General features: G+C 37.8%; 1 protein-coding gene and 1 non-coding gene across 2 annotated transcripts; one reads left to right on the forward strand and one right to left on the reverse strand.

The window, feature by feature from the left end:
• Positions 1-1,383: 1,383 nt before the first annotated feature.
• Positions 1,384-15,369, reverse strand: LOC139729286 (angiotensin-converting enzyme-like). Its single transcript, XM_071640214.1, has 12 exons — positions 15,112-15,369; positions 12,194-12,355; positions 11,603-11,696; positions 10,261-10,404; positions 9,322-9,507; positions 8,428-8,525; positions 7,268-7,440; positions 6,400-6,626; positions 5,338-5,482; positions 4,816-4,914; positions 2,817-2,939; positions 1,384-1,576 (listed from the first exon to the last, which is right to left on the reverse strand). Exons 1-12 carry the CDS (start codon positions 15,367-15,369, stop codon positions 1,384-1,386), a joined length of 1,902 nt encoding a protein of 633 aa, XP_071496315.1.
• Positions 4,223-4,294, forward strand: Trnag-ucc (transfer RNA glycine (anticodon UCC)). The gene has a single exon. It is a non-coding gene; the product is annotated as a tRNA-Gly (tRNA).
• Positions 15,370-17,012: the final 1,643 nt, after the last annotated feature.

Consider the following 17,012-nt stretch of genomic DNA (forward strand, 5'->3'; position numbering starts at 1 on the left):
ATATAGGAATTTCTAGGAGAGAAGAAAAAAGTTAGTCTTAAAGGGATTGTATAATTTTGGTTGAGACCTAATTTCAGGTTTCTAACATTTTTTGGTGAGATAATGAGAAACCTCTTATGAAATATGAAAGAGCATGTAATTCCATGTGGAATTCAACGTTTATTTGACGAAAATTGGTTTTGAAATGGCTGAGATATCCAAAACAGAGCGATTCTAATAAAGTGTGGGACCCACATTTTATTACGATCACTTTGTTTTACCTTGTTGTTAGATGTTTCAGTCAGTCCAATTTTTCATCAAAGAATTCCTCTTAAAATGGTATGCTCTGTACTATTTCATAAGTGTTTTCTTGGTATCTCGCAAAATGTTAAAAGCCCCATTCTCATCTCCACCAATACTGTACCATCCTTTTATGATCGCCCCGTCACTGTACAGGCATGCTAACCTGGAAACATTAAACTGCACATTACTTGAATATGAGACCATTCTGAAGCAAATAATTTTCACATGACAATAGATATATGTACTCTTAAATGAATCCCACAAGGATTGGAACAATCATCCCCCAGCATTCCCACTGAACGCACTGATTCCCACTAATCAGCTACTAGCCATCCCCTTTAAATGAAAGGTACTAAGATTAAAGGACAAGTTCACCTTCATAAACATAAGGATTGAGAGAATGTAGCAATATTAGTAGAACACATCAGTGAAAGTTTGAGGAAAATCAGACAATCCGTTCAAAAGTTATGAATTTTTGAAGTTTTTGTGCAGTAACCGCTGGATGAGTAAGACTACTGCAGTGTATGTATAACTTAGATGTCACATGCGTACAACAATATAAGGAAAATATAAAGAGAATTTCGTACACATTCCCCTGTCTCGTTACCGACAAATGTTATGGGTAATATTATTCCCCCCGCCTTTAGAAAGAGGCAAGTCAAGTGCTTTTTTTATTATGCGAAAAAAGTGAAAATATGTGGAATTTTCTTTTACATTTTCTTTATACTGTTGTACGCATATGACTCACAAGCTGTAGTAGTCTCCTCATCCAGCGGTTCCAACACAAAAATTTTAAAAATTCATAACTTTTGCATCGATTGTCCAATTTTCCTCAAACTTTCACTGATGTGTTCTACTATTATTGTTGCATTCTCTCAATCCTTATGTTTATGAAGGTGAACTTGTCCTTTAAGAGCTTCCTTTATACTGTTATAACGAGAATTACAAAATAGACTGCACCGTTAGGCATGTAGGACAGTAAAAACCAGGCACCCCTCCCCCCAGCACACAAACACACGCAAGGAACGAACAGGTTCACATACTTCATCCCAAATATTACTAGTAACGAAATGCCCATTAACAGACCCTTTACCATGACCTCTACACCTCTGCCTGCTTACCAGAGTGGGAGTCCCAGCCGATCTGTTCGCCATTCTCAGCATTGGTCCGTTCCAGCCATTCCATGAGGGGCTGAAAGTATTCCAAAATGGCGTCAGCTGACATCTCCCTCTGTCCCGTAATGACCTCCATGGCCTCCTGCCATGGGCGACTTCTTCCCATTGACATCATGTCTCTGCGTGAGGGTGGACAGACAAAATAAAGCGCACGGACAGAAAATTTTCTTCAGGTAATCTATTATCTATGGCCTGCCTTTACCATTGCTATATTAAAGTCCCCTGTATCCTTGTATTATAAGAAATAAACCTTCAGGTCGATATCATTCCGCCTTTAAGAATACATTAAAAAAATTACAGTCGTGTTTAGCATTCAGGCCGGCATTCTACGTCTGTATTATTTCAAATTCATCCTCATTTTGGTCTACAGTATTGTAGAATTATATTTGTCATAGGGACCTAAAGTAAGACTGAGGAATTTCTCTTTTTGTGTTAGCAAAACCTATTCCTTGACTCTTAGTTCACAAGTGCCAGGAAAAGGTAAACCGCCAGGAAATGGGGGGAAACATTTGGGACTATTCGAACGATAATGAATAAACATCAACAGATGTGTGACTTTTGAGATTTGCAGAATTTGAAAGAGAATCATCGTGAAGAGATGACATTGAGGCTCAAATTTTCTCCAAATCGTTGCCTGCGGTAACATTTGCATTTGCATTTTCAGCCTTTTGGAGACAATCTACCGAAGACAAATTGACCGACAGTTGTACTGGTTCCTACTGTATATTTCCCAGCAGTGTACATCATTTCACAACTATTTCCACTCTCTGCAACTGACACTGAGAGATCCCTGGTGTGTAATGCAATTTTAAAAGAAGTTAGTCTGAAAAGAAATAACAAAAGTTGTATCCATCACAACCTGAAAATTTGATAAAAATTGGATGAAAATTAAAGGAAACTTTACATTTTTTATACATGTATTTCAATAATTTTTACAGAGCAGTTCTTGAACATGCAATGTGAATATGTACAAATAATAAAGTTGATGTCGACACATCTTTCTATGTAGACAGAGTCATGAAAATCAATATTTCCTGTTTTTGTTTTGTTTTTGCTTTGTTTGTTTTTTTGGGGGGGTTTTTTTTGTTTTTATTTTCTTTGATTCAACCGCAATTATATCCCAGTCTCAAATCTTGATGTATCAGACTGATGATTATATTAAAGTTATTTGGGCAGGAATAACATTATGTTTTACACTTTCGTAGCAGAAAATTATGACGTGGTGAAACATATTTATCAACACTCATTTGCATAATCAACTATTTGAGGACTATTCTGCGAAAATTAGCTAATCTTTAAAACACTTCATCACTTCCCTAATCAATGATAGTCTTTTTAAAATGATTGAAATCGACTCACCCCAAGAGAGTGCCCGCCTCACGAGACTGATAGAAGTCACATCTGTGCAATGGTCCTTCGTGGTTTGCTGCATCACACATAGCTTTGTAGAACTGGAACTGGAGGATCGTTCGGATGTAGTATCTATAGGCATGGAGGTAGAAAAGACTTGCTTTGTACCTCCATGATCTAGGCAAGCAGAATTACATCACATTTTCAATATGAGTCGAACACAAAAGCATAGACACACTAACAGAGTCACATAGACACATGCACATAGAATGTGCACACACGTAAAACACACACACACACAGACACACACACTACAATGCAATGTATAATAAGCCAGTTTACAGTTCCACTTTGCGCATGAGCAGAAAAAGGTCATTTGCACAATCAGGCATGTTTGCCTTTGAATTCACTGAGATAAGCATCCTTGATGTAATGATTATTTATGTACCCTTGTAAATAGTGCTTACTAGCACATCCACCTGACAGCAAGCCTGGTATTTAGTAATGTTGGTAGAAAGGCTTTGTTTATGCATTCAACACAAAACAGTAAAATGAATGCCTGCCGAAGTGTCCACTGACAGACCCCTCTTGTCAACCTGCTCTGCGCAAGTTCATTCTTTGTTTGAACTTGAATTCCATAAGCATGCTCACAATTTATGAGCATGCTTATGCATCATCCTGCTTTGAAAATGAGTGAAGTGCCTAACCAATTAGAGAAAAAAGAAAGGACATCTGTACCAATGTGCACATGAGCTAACTGTGAACTGGCTTATACATATATATATATATATATATATATATATATATATATATATATATATATATATATGTATGTATATATGTACATATATATATGTACAAGCCACCGCTTACGTGATCTCATTGCAGATCCAGCTGAGGCACGCGGCTGGTCGTTATCCATAACTCTCTGCCCCAAAAAGGAACGTATATGCTAAAGAGTTGAAGGGTTGGTCCGTTGGGTATTCGAGCTTAGGTCTGCCTGAATCGCTATGACGTCTCCGTGGCCGAGCGGTTAAGGCGTTGGCGTTCCATGCCAAAGACCCGGGTTCGATTCCCGGCGTAGACCAATTTTTCAACTCTTGCGCTTTTTCCAAAAAGGAGGAACAGTAAGAGGAATAACGATGTCAAAGCTACGCACCGATTTATCCTCCCTTTCTCATATCTCACATATGCAAAATTATTCAGGAGAAGCCAAAAAGCTGTTGTAGCGGTGATCTCTTTCACAAAAACATTATCCCAATTCACCGCTACGTGAATCTCATTGCAGATCCAGCTGAGGCACGCGGCTGGTCGTTATTCATAACTCTCTGCCCCAAAAAGGAACGTATATGCTAAAGAGTTGAAGGGTTGGTCCGTTGGGTATTCGAGCTTAGGTCTGCCTGAATCGCTATGACGTCTCCGTGGCCGAGCGGTTAAGGCGTTGGCGTTCCATGCCAAAGACCCGGGTTCGATTCCCGGCGGAGACCAATTTTTCAACTCTTGCGCTTTTTCCAAAAAGGAGGAACAGTAAGAGGAATAACGATGTCAAAGCTACGCACCGATTTCTCCTCCCTTTCTCATATCTCATATATATATATATATATATATATATATATATATATATATTGAAAACTAAGCCACACGTCATTGTCTTTGCCATGTTTGGTTCCTTCCATCTTTGATAATTTCTGTGGAGTCATCTTGAAATTTTTACAGCAAATTAGATTCTTTTCTGTAGAACTAATCTGTAAGTGCAACTTCGCTACGCATCATCTGACGGATGATATCAAATCTGGTGTGTTAGAATTGTTTTCCTTCAATGCAGCTCAGCAATACAATCTAACTTGAAATATTTATATACGTATCCTGCCTGCCTGTTTATACTGGTACCTATATCTGTCTGCCTGTCTTATGTAATATGCATATGTATATTCGTCTGTAATTATATAACATATCTGTGCATCTGACTGTATGTGTGCGTGAATATTCCTAAAGACAGTGTTCGTACCCAATAAAAGGATAATGAGTAATGAAGTGGTCCATAGCTCCTGGGTCGAAGTCATTCTCTGACCGCGGCACTGGAGGTTCTACGCCAACCAAATCTCGCCTGTATGGAGAGACAAGAAAACGACCGTGCCGTGACGTATGATTATCGTAACAAACTTAGTTATGATAATACGTGTAATAATGATGATAATGATAGGAAATTGTCTTTTCTACTTTAGTAGGAGATTCTGTTTATCTGTTTATTGTATGGTCTGCTTCAACAGAGAGTCCAAACAATAGTAAATAACAAATATTACGAGGCTATACTGCTGGTAAAATCTTGACAAGGGTCGCAGGCTGAATACAAGATTCAAATGTGAAGTTTGTTACAATGTAACAACCATTGCTATTACGTGCACCATAATGTTATCCGTATTATCTATTATCCTTATGATGAGTGTAATGAATAAGTGCGTTTATTTACAGTGAAAACAAAAGAAAATATTGGGACAAAAAAATGAAAAATGCAAAAATCAAATTTTACTTGAGCTGCCACCATCTTGCCATGGAGTTATTGACATCATAGACACCGCTCATAAGATCCCATCTCCACCTCGACAAGCCCAGGCTGAACGGCAATGTCGCTATCGTAGTCAGACTCGTCTTCAGTAAAAAGTTGATGTCGGTTTCTACAACAACAACAACGCGGAAAAATACAGACGTCAATTAAGTCAACCTCTCAACTCCAAAGTGTTTCCAACTTTTCTTATATACTGTACAGGAAAGAGATTACGCAAGGAGAGATTGTTGCTTAATTATTTTACTAGTTACGATTGAATACTCATTCCTTTAAAAGTGTTGACACGCTTACTTAAAAGGTACCAACAACCAGTGATACTCACAAATAGCTCAATTTTCTGGTAACGTCTTTTTTGTAAAGAAGCACAATTATTGGTTACTATGAGATATAATAATAAGTGTTTCCATTACCACTAAAGTTTGAGCTCTTCACATAATGATAATAGGTTGTCCTTTTTTCTCTCTTTTATTTTCTTTCTTTCCTCGCTTTTTCCTTCTCTTATACTCCCCTTTCTCTTTCCCTCTTTCTCTAGCAGTCAGCAAGTTTATTTCAATATGAATAGGCCTATACATGCAGATATATATATGGAGAGAGAGACATATATATCTGAATATTTATCTATTTACTCATATGTATATGTATATGTATAGATATGTATATATATATATATATATATATATATATATATATATACATATATAATGAAGAAATAACGTGGTAATGCCTCCACCTTCTTCAGGAGTCTTGACAATCGTTGTTAGTCAAGACTCCTGAAGAAGGCGGAGGCCGCTGAAAATTCGAGTCGAATAAAGTCATTCTTTATTGGCAAAAAAAAAAATTGCATCACCAGTTTATTTCTTCGTTTCTTCGTGGAGCCAATACATGAATTCTCAACATTTTATATATACATATATATATATATATATATATATATATATTCATTTATTTATATATATATATATATATATATATATATATATATATATATATATAAGCTGCTGTTTCTATACTTCTAAGAAAGTATACCGAAATCCCCCTCTTCTAGTCCCTCAAAGAGTCCAACTTCCTGCAGGTGTTTGGGCGTGGCTACGGAGAGGGACATAACCTCCCCAATGGCCTCGTGGAAGGCCCCATTGGCTCCGTCTCGAAAGGCCACAGGCTGGTCCTCGTACTGCATGAAGTACTGGATGTGACCGAGCTCGTGGTGGGCGATCAGAAAATATCTCATCGTAATCTCCGTGCAGATACTGATCCTAGTGAATGAGAGTATACAGACTGGAACATCAGATAGTTGCCTATCATTTCATTCGTTTTCAGGGGATTTGTCACTTCACCTGTTGTCTACGAGAAGTTGAAATATTCATGTCGTGAATTCAGATTTAACCTCACGTGTCACTGCATTCAATCAAACAAAAATGTATGAGCCCAATGTAATACACTATAAAAAAAAACGAGAGATTGATCTCAACCTGAGTATAGAACGAATTGGTCAAGTTAGTTTCAAGCTTGGGGAAGTTTCCAAATGCTACGATGAATAGGTGAATATAGCCATTAATACTCGATAAATATTTACACTGTATATAAGTATATACAGTACATATCGAGTATTTAATGTCTATATAATACATGACTAAAATATATGTAGATGTATGTACTCATGTTTAAAAAGTTTTACACATTCCATGGTATGCATTTCTTCTTGACATCATGACGGGGAACGATGCCCTTCCCCCCCCCCAAAAAACAAAACAAAACAAAACAAAACAAAAACAAAAACAAAAACAACAACAACAACAACAAAACAACAACAACAACAAGCAAACAAACAAACAAACAAAAACCCGCGGTCTATATTCTTTGGGGCAATTTGATTAGACCTGAGAGTTTTAATCACCTGACGTCATTGTTGTCGAAGAGATCCCAGGCCGAGGGATGGCATACCACGTCACGACCGTCATCAGGTTTGACAAACATGGAGTTTTCCCAGAATTCATCCCTGACAGGAAGCAGTCCCATGGAAACGTAGAACTCGTTGGCCATCTCAAACAGTGTGGTGGCGTTGTAACCCTGAGAGGATACAAACAGATCGGTGTTATGATCCAATGACCGAGGTAATGATAGTATTTATGCGCCTTGAGCACTCTGCAGAGTGGATTTCGCGCCAAATTAGTCATACATTATTATTATTATTATTATTATTATTATTATTATTATTATTATTATTATTATTATCATCATCATTATTGTTATCATTATTATTATTGTTATTACTATTATTATTATTACTATCATTATCGTTATCATTCTTATTATTATCACCATCATCATTTTATAGTATGTTGGAAAAGACTTGTGTTATTAAAATGTAGCGGCAAATTTTGTCTGTGGACATCTTCTTATAGTTGACGCTAGTATAGGTAATATAACAAGTGAAAAGGAGTGTTAGAATAAATACACAGATATGTTTCCCCAGATCAGTACGCTAACGTTAACACCAAGCAGGTCCAGGGACTGTTTCACTTACACATTGCTGCGAACAATTTTACATTCAAGACGCCACTATAGACCAGGGGCCCCCTTCCATAAAAGATGTTAGGATAGCAACTCTTGCTGGAATGCCAACTTCCAATAGCAACAGCCAATTAGGAAGCTGGATTCTTGTCGTTAACATGACAATTGCCATCCCAGCAAGAGTTGCTATCATATCAACTTTTTATGAAATGGGGCCCAGTAAAGATCTCAAATATTCGCGTATGCATATGTGTAGAAATCTAAACACCGGTAGTTATACATGTATAAGTAGATAGACTGTATATGGACAGATGGATGGATAGATAGATAGATAGATAGATAGATAGATAGGTAGACAGATAAAGAGATGCTTGTATACATGTTTCTGTGTGTGCATGTCTTCATGCATGTTTGCTTTTCAATTTCCTCCCTCACCGAAAACTGAACTGTCTTAAGATATTCGTGATGAAGTTGAGATATTTTGTTTGTCGATGGGGCACGCACGTCTTCGAGGTACATTACTTCATTGATTAGATACTTCACCTGTTGATTCATGGTGTCTGTGACGTCAATATTTGGTCTGTCTGGGTAAGGCACCACCAGGTTATAAATGTTGTCCCAGAATCGTCCCCACATCTCACCTAAAGTTGAAAGGAAAATGGAACTCGTTGCTAATGTCTTCAATGTCATGCATGTTTAATGTTGCCGGACCTTTTTTGTTTTGTTTTGTTTGTTTGTTTGTTTGTTTTTAATTTGGTTGATTTTTTTGACAGAAAAGGAACTAAGATTGGGTGATGCAATACAGCCAGTGCCGTAAAATAAAACAACTCGTTACATCATTAATTGTATTGTGTGAGCACTGAATGTTAATAAAACATTACCTATAGAGACATATGAATGTCTTTCTCTATTCTTTTTTTTTCTTTTTCCCTCTCTTTTTTTTCCTTGTCTGTTACCTATCTACCTATATTTTTTTTGTAAATCTATCTAGCTCTCTTTTATTTTCTGAAATTTTTCCGATCCCGCGAGTGTGTATGCATGTGTGTGTGTGTGTGTGTGTGTGTTTGTATGTTTGCATTGGTGAGCTATTTGTGCTTCTGTATGTTTGTATGCATAAAAGTTTAGGGTTTATCAAAACACTGCTTGTGCTTATTAAAACATCAAGAATGCACACTGTACTTTAGGTTTCGTTACTTTGTCAGAATTAAGATTCAGTAAAATAAACATTTCATTTGCTTACTTTTCACACATTTACGGTAAAGTATTCTTCCCATTTCTGTTTCTGAACTAACATACATTGAATTAGGGATGCGCTGATCGTTTTTTTCCGCAAACGATTGACGAAATAAAATCAAAAGCATAATAACTTTTTTGTTTTCAAAACAAAGGAACCGTCGCGTCTCTTCTCGAAATACAATATTCATAACATGCTCTCACCGAAGACATGGGCCGGTAGATAACCCTTGACATCAATCCTGTCGCCATACACATTATGGAGTTTGCGTCTGACGTAAGCATGGAGCTGTTTGTAGAGAGGTAAGATAGCCTCGTAGATCTCCTGGACCTTCTCTTTCACATCGTCTCCGTATTCAGACCTCCAGGAGTGACCCATGTCCTCGTATCCTGCAGGTGGCCCAATTAAAAAAAATCGTCTCTTTCCTCATCCATGACCAAGATATTTGCTTTTTTGTACTTGTGATGATGATGATAGTGTTTGTGATGGTAGTACTTAATATATCTGTCCTTCTATCCCTGGTCTTTGTTTATATGCTGGTATGACATAGACTTCTTAGTTTGTTTCATTTCTTTCTTTTTTTTACATTTGGTATATAAAAGTGAAAAATCTATGTAAATGTAGCTTACAGCAATAAAGAATGGAATGTGTTCCACCGTATGTTCTGTGGGTAAAAGAGTGGAATTTGACGTTCCTCTTTAAACTCCTCAGAAGAATCTATAATTTATCAAACTTCATCAATTTCACTATGCTCGTGAAGAATTCTTCTCTAAAGGTTAAGCATACTCTTGTAAAACAGAATGTTTTCGTGTGAGTAATTTTAGGCGCTGAGAGGAGTTTCGCTTGTTTTTGATTGCGCAGAATCAAGACATTAACTACTCAACGGACTTATGGCAAGCAACAAAATATTCGCATGCCTTTGATTTCGCGCTAGTTCCTTGTTGCGCGAATTTCCTTTTCTTGTTTTAAATGAAAAAAAAAATCACACGTGTACTTACGTATTACAACTAATTTATTTTTTATAGATTATAACAACCTCAACCGTTACTATTAAAGACTGATCGAAGTAGTTGCATAGTTTACCTATAAAGACACTAAGAAATTTATAGTGGCTTACGAATATAGGTTATAAACCTTCCTACCATTTTCCCGTGCCCCTTGATTAGCAATGTCGACGTACTTTGCGTACAAAGGTTTGTTTGGCACACCCACCGCATCGCGGAACCCTTTCCACGCCCACACCAGCTCGTCCCAGTCCGTTGAAGATGCCATAATTTCTGATAGATCTGCAGAATGAAAAAGAGAGACATGTTGTAAGTTGAGAGGAAATTGCATTATGCCCGATAGACTCTAGAGTATATTACCGTCAAACTTTATGTTCATTTTCATTTCTATGATCACGTACAGTATTTTCGTCTTAATGAGGGTTTTAGGAACGATATACAGTGATGATCAACAATGTAGTATACGATGTATTCATAGATAGAAGTGTGTGTAGGGGATTAATGGATACTACTATGGTCATGTAGAGGGAGAGAGCGTTTAATTTATGAATGTTATTACAATAAAGAATTCCTCTCTAGGGGGAGTGCTGCTGCAGACCAGGGCCTGTTTTACCAAGCTCTAACATCAATCCTATGGTTTAAGTTCAGTTAAACAGATCATAAAGGACAATTTTGGGATCAATAAGTCCTCAGAAGTTAAGAATTGTTTCACTGAGCCATTCTGGAACATTATCCTGCTCCCACCCTGCCATATATCATTCCGAATTACATCTGGGGCCTGTTTCATAAAACTTGTCATCAGTGACAACTGCCACATTTCTATGACAAATTTGCTCTCAGCCAATCAGATGCAAGGATTTCAGTAGCTTGTCACATCTATGACAACTTGTCACTGATGACAAGTACTATATGAAACGGACCCCTGATCTGAATCTGTCCCAACAGTGGTTTCATTGTTTGACTTGATAACTATAGTTCCCAAATTAGCGAAACATGGCCCAAACCCTATCTAGACAAGAGAGAACAATATTGGCAACTGATAGATTTATTGCCACTTGGTCTACTATCAGATGGTCTACTTCCCAGTTCGTTTTACACCACTAGGGCTAAACTCATTTGGTCTACTATCAATTTCGTCTAATGCCATTTGGTCTAATCCTCACTTGGACCACTAGTACATTGTAATACCCATCAGTTTGGCTAATAATCGTTTCGTCTAATAACCAGATGGTCTAATCGCAATTTTGTCTCACTGGGATTTTTTCCCCATTTGGTCTAATAAACTGTGAGCATTAGCTAGACGAAATGGGCATAACCCATCTTGAAGTAGGCCAACTGCTGATGAGGCTAAGTGGCAATTGGACTAAATGGCCATTAGACGAACTGGTTTTAGACTAAATTGCCATTGGACGAAGTGAGAGTAGACCAAGTGATAGATCACCAATGACATCCCTTAGTGTACAGATCTGAAGACACCCACCTGGGTCGAGAGTGACGCAATTCCAGGGCTGCTCGGGCCGGCACACCGTGGCTGTGCTGTACGTCTCGCTCATCTCCGAGGTCAGGCGGTTAAACTACATACGAAATTACCGCATATGCATACACACTTTACACAAACATAAACATGAATAAACACAGGACAATGCTAGCAAATCCATACAGAGACAAACCATGAACATTGTAATCATGATAATGAAATTATAATGCTGCCCAAATAATTGAAAGTCTTAAAAAGGAACATTTCATAAGGAAAGAAAATGGTGAGATAGACAGAACTGCATGAAGTCTTGCACGTTCGATTCAAAACTTTCTTACTATACGTGCTCTTCTATAGGTGGCACTGCGATAACTAAACGATCTTAAATTTAAGAAAAACGTTAAGATTCTTATCAGATACTGTGATAAAGCCATTGTGCGAATCGAGTCTATTTTACTTGAACTTATGAGCTTGTGAATGTGATTAATCTTTAACGGAAAGTATATGGGGATAGTTGCAATTGTACCACTAAGCAGTATAGCTGTTCGTGCGGTTAAGGTATCCCTGCGCTTCCCGTGCAGTTGAGAAGTTTACCTCGGCGACTGTTTGGTTGTCGAGGGCAGAGATACCAATCTGACTAATGAAGGTCAGCTGACGTGTGACGTCATCAGGAAATGTAGATAGAGCGCCATCGAACTCTCGAGCTGCCGCAGCCGACTTCTTATCAAAACTTGCAGCCTTTAAGCTCTCCTCGGACTGCAAGAAATGGTGATATGCAATGGTGATAAGTCTTATGAATATGAAAATGTTGATGATCAGATGCATCGCACTTGAGTAAAATAAAAAGATAATAATAAGTTGCAAGGATATCTTTTAAAAACGACATTGACTACTAAATGTACATTCCCATACAGGGTAATACCACATCCCATCATTGTTATGCTTCGAACACGACTGTAATATTTTCGGCATAGAACAAAAGGCAACATTGTTTCTATGTCGTCAAAGACTGCCACTAACTTTAAGACTGGATATTATTGTGAAGATTTGACATATATTATTTGTATATGATAGAATGTGTATGATATGTATAATGTATGTATAATAGAGTACATGTGCATTATAGAATGTAAAAACTTTACATTTTTTCCCCTAGTTCCCTGAAGACAGGTTGCTAAAAACCAGGTTACAAATTCATCCGAAGGTAATGTTCATAAAGTTTAGTCTACAATGACAGAACATGTTTGGGAAGGTTCTGTACAATGTATTAAAGAAAACCATGAAGATGTTTAATATGTAATAAGAATATAATAAGAAATAAATTTTATCATCTCCTCTATAGAGTGTGGACACTGTGTGCTAAGGTTGAAGGAAGTGTATATTGCAGGTTTTATATAAAGAAATTACTGAATTATAAAAGTGCATAACCTCCTTATGTTTATACACCGCAGAAATAATGTTATTGTAAATGTCTTTCGTTTCAAAGCCATCCATCCGGATGTGCAGCGACACACGCTGCGGAGTAAATTTATGTTGATAATCATACGATAAGCCTGTCATATTTTCGTCGTTATGATTTGTTCTCAGGGACGCAGCTGGACAGCTGGACATACCGTTATTAACTCGCTATCAAGCAGACTAGGAATTCATGCTCCGCTTCACTTGTGTTTGATTTACCAGATGTCATTATATCTGATCCCAGGTACAGTAGTGGCTTCCTCGAAGGAAGAGGTTCAATTTCAAGGAAGTTATCCTCTCACCCGTACTTTATTTTGACACTGTTCTGGTCAACTGGTTTGTAATGCATTTGACATGCAGAGTTGCTATGTAGCTTCAAAAGCTCGTGCTTGACCTGTATAGTTCTTCCATTTCCCTTCGACTGTCTGTCATCAGTAAGTTATCATCCTTTAATGAAACAGTGGCGGATCCAGAGGGGGCGCAACCGGCGCACGCCCCCCTTCGTTAAAAAAAGAAAAAAAAAAAGCAATGAAATGAAACCCGGAAGTGGCACCAGAAATATTAGTCACGCCCCCCCCCCCCCCCCCTTTACAGAATTCCTGGATCCGCCCCTGTGAAATATGTCATTTTCAACTACTCAAAGAAACATGAGCGAATTTTGTATTATCACGGTGTACAAGTGTACAAATGCGCAATAGTTTGTGTGGTAATATATGTATGTAAATATATATATATATATATATATATATATATATATATATATATTCTTTTTTTTATATTCTAATGAACTGTAAATAACGTCTTTTGCAAATGCTTGGCAACGTCACACGCATTATGTGTTTTCTATTATAAAATGTTCAAAATGTCTTAACGTGAAAAAAAAATAATGAGTTATAAATTAAACATTGTCACATTATGTTCTACATTCAGCCTGATCCCAATCATCGTCCACTTCCAAATCTAATCAGAATGTGTTTTATTTCTTTTGCTCATAGGGATTTATTGTGAGGATATGATTATCTTGATTGTTGACGTACGCTATTTAAACCCAATAAAATTAGATTATGATACGGCGACAACTCACTTTATAAAGCATCGTGTGATATGTAATTATAACGAGATGACAAAATATTCGTAATTGATAATATGCGGTCAGCTGTTATTCAACTTGTTCTTCTCTTCTTCTTTTTTTTTTCTTTTGCACTTCTTCTTCTCTGCAATCTCCTTCGAAGGGCTATCTGTTTTATGATCTGTCATGAGGCATTCTGTGGAAACACAGAGGTCAAAGTGATAGTCCGAGGCCTGGTCTTGCACCTGAGGTCTGTCTCATGGAGTCATCACATGAAAGTCTTTATATAAATATCAGAATGGCCAAAGGCTTTCATCATTTAGCTATGAGAGACTTTCAAAAAGAAGTAAAATCCATTTCATCAAGTCTCTCATAGGTGTGTCTTATTGGCGAAATGTCTCTCAGAAGACTTTTATGAACCTGACCCCTGGAGGTCAGGAGCTTGAATCCTGCCCTGTGCCCCTGGCTTTCAGACAAGGCACCAATGACTCCTCCTGCAACCCAGTGTATAAATGAGTTTCTGGAAATAAGGGTAATGATAATGGCAAGGCCGGTAAGAACAGTGCTTACACCGCACAGAGGAGAACTTGGTTATGAATAAGGCTTTATGAGTACAAGCTTTATCATCAACATGAATGTTAGTGCTATCATTATCATTACACTCATTTGTGAAAATAACTATTGTTAGTTACCGTCGTCTCTTAGAAGTTTGGCTTGTTTCGCTCTTCTTGAAACTACCAAGAAAGAATTCACGCATTCCTTCTCGGGATTCCCACATGTTGACATCGCAAATTCGTCACACATAAACACCTCACCGCACAAAGCCACACACTCAATTAACGCATTATCGTTATCATTATTGCTATTAAGTCTATCATCAACATCATCGCCATCATTACAGTAATCGAAATTAACTATAAAAAGATATACTGATGATAAATGAGAGGTTGAAGTGACGCCGCGCAAAAATAGGAATCGGACTTACATTCCTTGCTTGATTCTCATCTGTGAGATTCAGCAGGTACGTGAAGGTGGCCTCCACTTGGTTGAAAAACACTTTCACCGCCTGCTCATTGTAGTCTGCAAGAAAACTTCGCGCGTCATTCAGAGTCTTCCTGTCTGACGATGACCGCTTATCCAGGTGTCGTCGCGAGTCGGGCACGGTGTCGGCGGACAGGGCGTGGTCAACGATCAGCACGACAGACGCAAATAGAAAAAGGGTGCGGAGGGTATATGAATCCATGACTGACTTGGCAAACACTCAAACTTGATAATGGCCCCGCTTCTGATTCACAGCTGCTTCACCGGTGGCACAGCCTTGGGCTATTAAAGCTGGCTCTCACTGACCTTACATGGTCAAACTATGAAGTTACAGTAAAGGAATGTTGAAGAAGTGATGGGATGGGAAGATTTGAAATAATCCAGTACGCACGGCTGCACACGACAACGGGAAGCTTGCTGGCCGTCACGCCGCCATGCCGCCGGAAATCTAATGACTTTGACAGTTCGTCAGGGTTGTTAAAATAATATCAACTCCAGGGGCAGCGGACTTTTCATTCTTTGGACGTGTTTTTTTTTTTTTTTTTTTTTTTTTTTTTTTTTTTTTTTTTTTTTTTTTTTTGGGGGGGGGGGGGTTTGAGGGAGGGTGGTAGGGAAGAGTGGGTCAAGGGTAGTGAAGGGTCAATGGTACATGTACCTTCCACCCTCCCCCTTCGAAGGGAAGAATCTCGGTCGGATCTTTTGGAAAGTCATGTTTTTTGTCTTATTTTAAATCATTTTTCCCATGGGGGTGATTAGGTTTTCATCTTCTTTTTTGGTATTTAAAGAGCCAACGCGACCCCTTGAAGTGGACAGTATACTTCACATGAAATGAGTTTGTTCATACGTGCGCATGCCAAAAACGGAAACTTGTACATGTATTTACTGGAGGAAATATTCCTGAATTAAGTTTTAGTTATTAGTCTTACATTGTAGTTTATTATTGTTTTTAACTTCTTCATAAATGTTTTTCCTTCTTTTTCTTCCACTTTGTGTATGAATTTCCATCCTTTGTTTCTAAAGGCAAGTTCTGGATAGTAAGTTATGTGCAGACAGGTCCAATAATCAATATAGTGTACAAGGCATCGCGATTCCACAAATTATTTGTCATGTTCTATCTGAGATCTTTGTAGTCATGTCCAATTTTAAGTCTTCATATTCAAGGAGTTAAGGTACCTTACAAACAGCTAAGAGTGTCGATTGGGTTGATCGAGCAATGTGTGGCGCAGTTAGTCAAACTCGTGTTCTCGTAGACGAGACTGGTGTGAAACGAATTTTATGTGACACGGAGAGCAGTGGACGAGAAGTCATACATTAAAAGATGACATCACACCAGAAGGCGAGCTCATACAAATGATATCCGATGTTTCTTTATTGCAAGACAACGTTCAAGAGGCAGTACTGCTTCGAGTCAACAAACTTTCTTACACATTCATTGTCGAAGACTTCACGGCAAAACATACAAAAATTGTCACAGATTAAAGCATTTGCATGTTCTTCAATGTTTACACTCTGTGTTTACCATTATTCTGTCATCAAACTTAAATAACTCGGCCATATTTGGAAAAGGTAATAGGGATACTGAATGTCCAACATATAACATTGGAGTGGAAGTTTAACAAATTAACCGAAAGAAGTTAGATGTCTACAAAATACATTACTTGCTAGAAGCATCTGAGCGCTGAACTTACAATCAATCATGGTCAATGTCCAACTCTCGTGTTCCAGTCATGATTACCTTTATTATGTAAAATCAAAATATTATCACATGATGCATGGTGAAGGATATACCATAATCGGGGCACCAATTCATGAGAGCCCTAACAATTTTAGCAACACCCTTGGTTT

This window comes from Diadema antillarum, unplaced genomic scaffold (assembly GCF_040938485.1).
Source record: "Diadema antillarum isolate AM-2024a unplaced genomic scaffold, OU_Dant_1.0 seq00000233_RagTag, whole genome shotgun sequence".
In the NCBI taxonomy this organism is placed as follows: Eukaryota; Metazoa; Echinodermata; class Echinoidea; order Diadematoida; family Diadematidae; genus Diadema; species Diadema antillarum.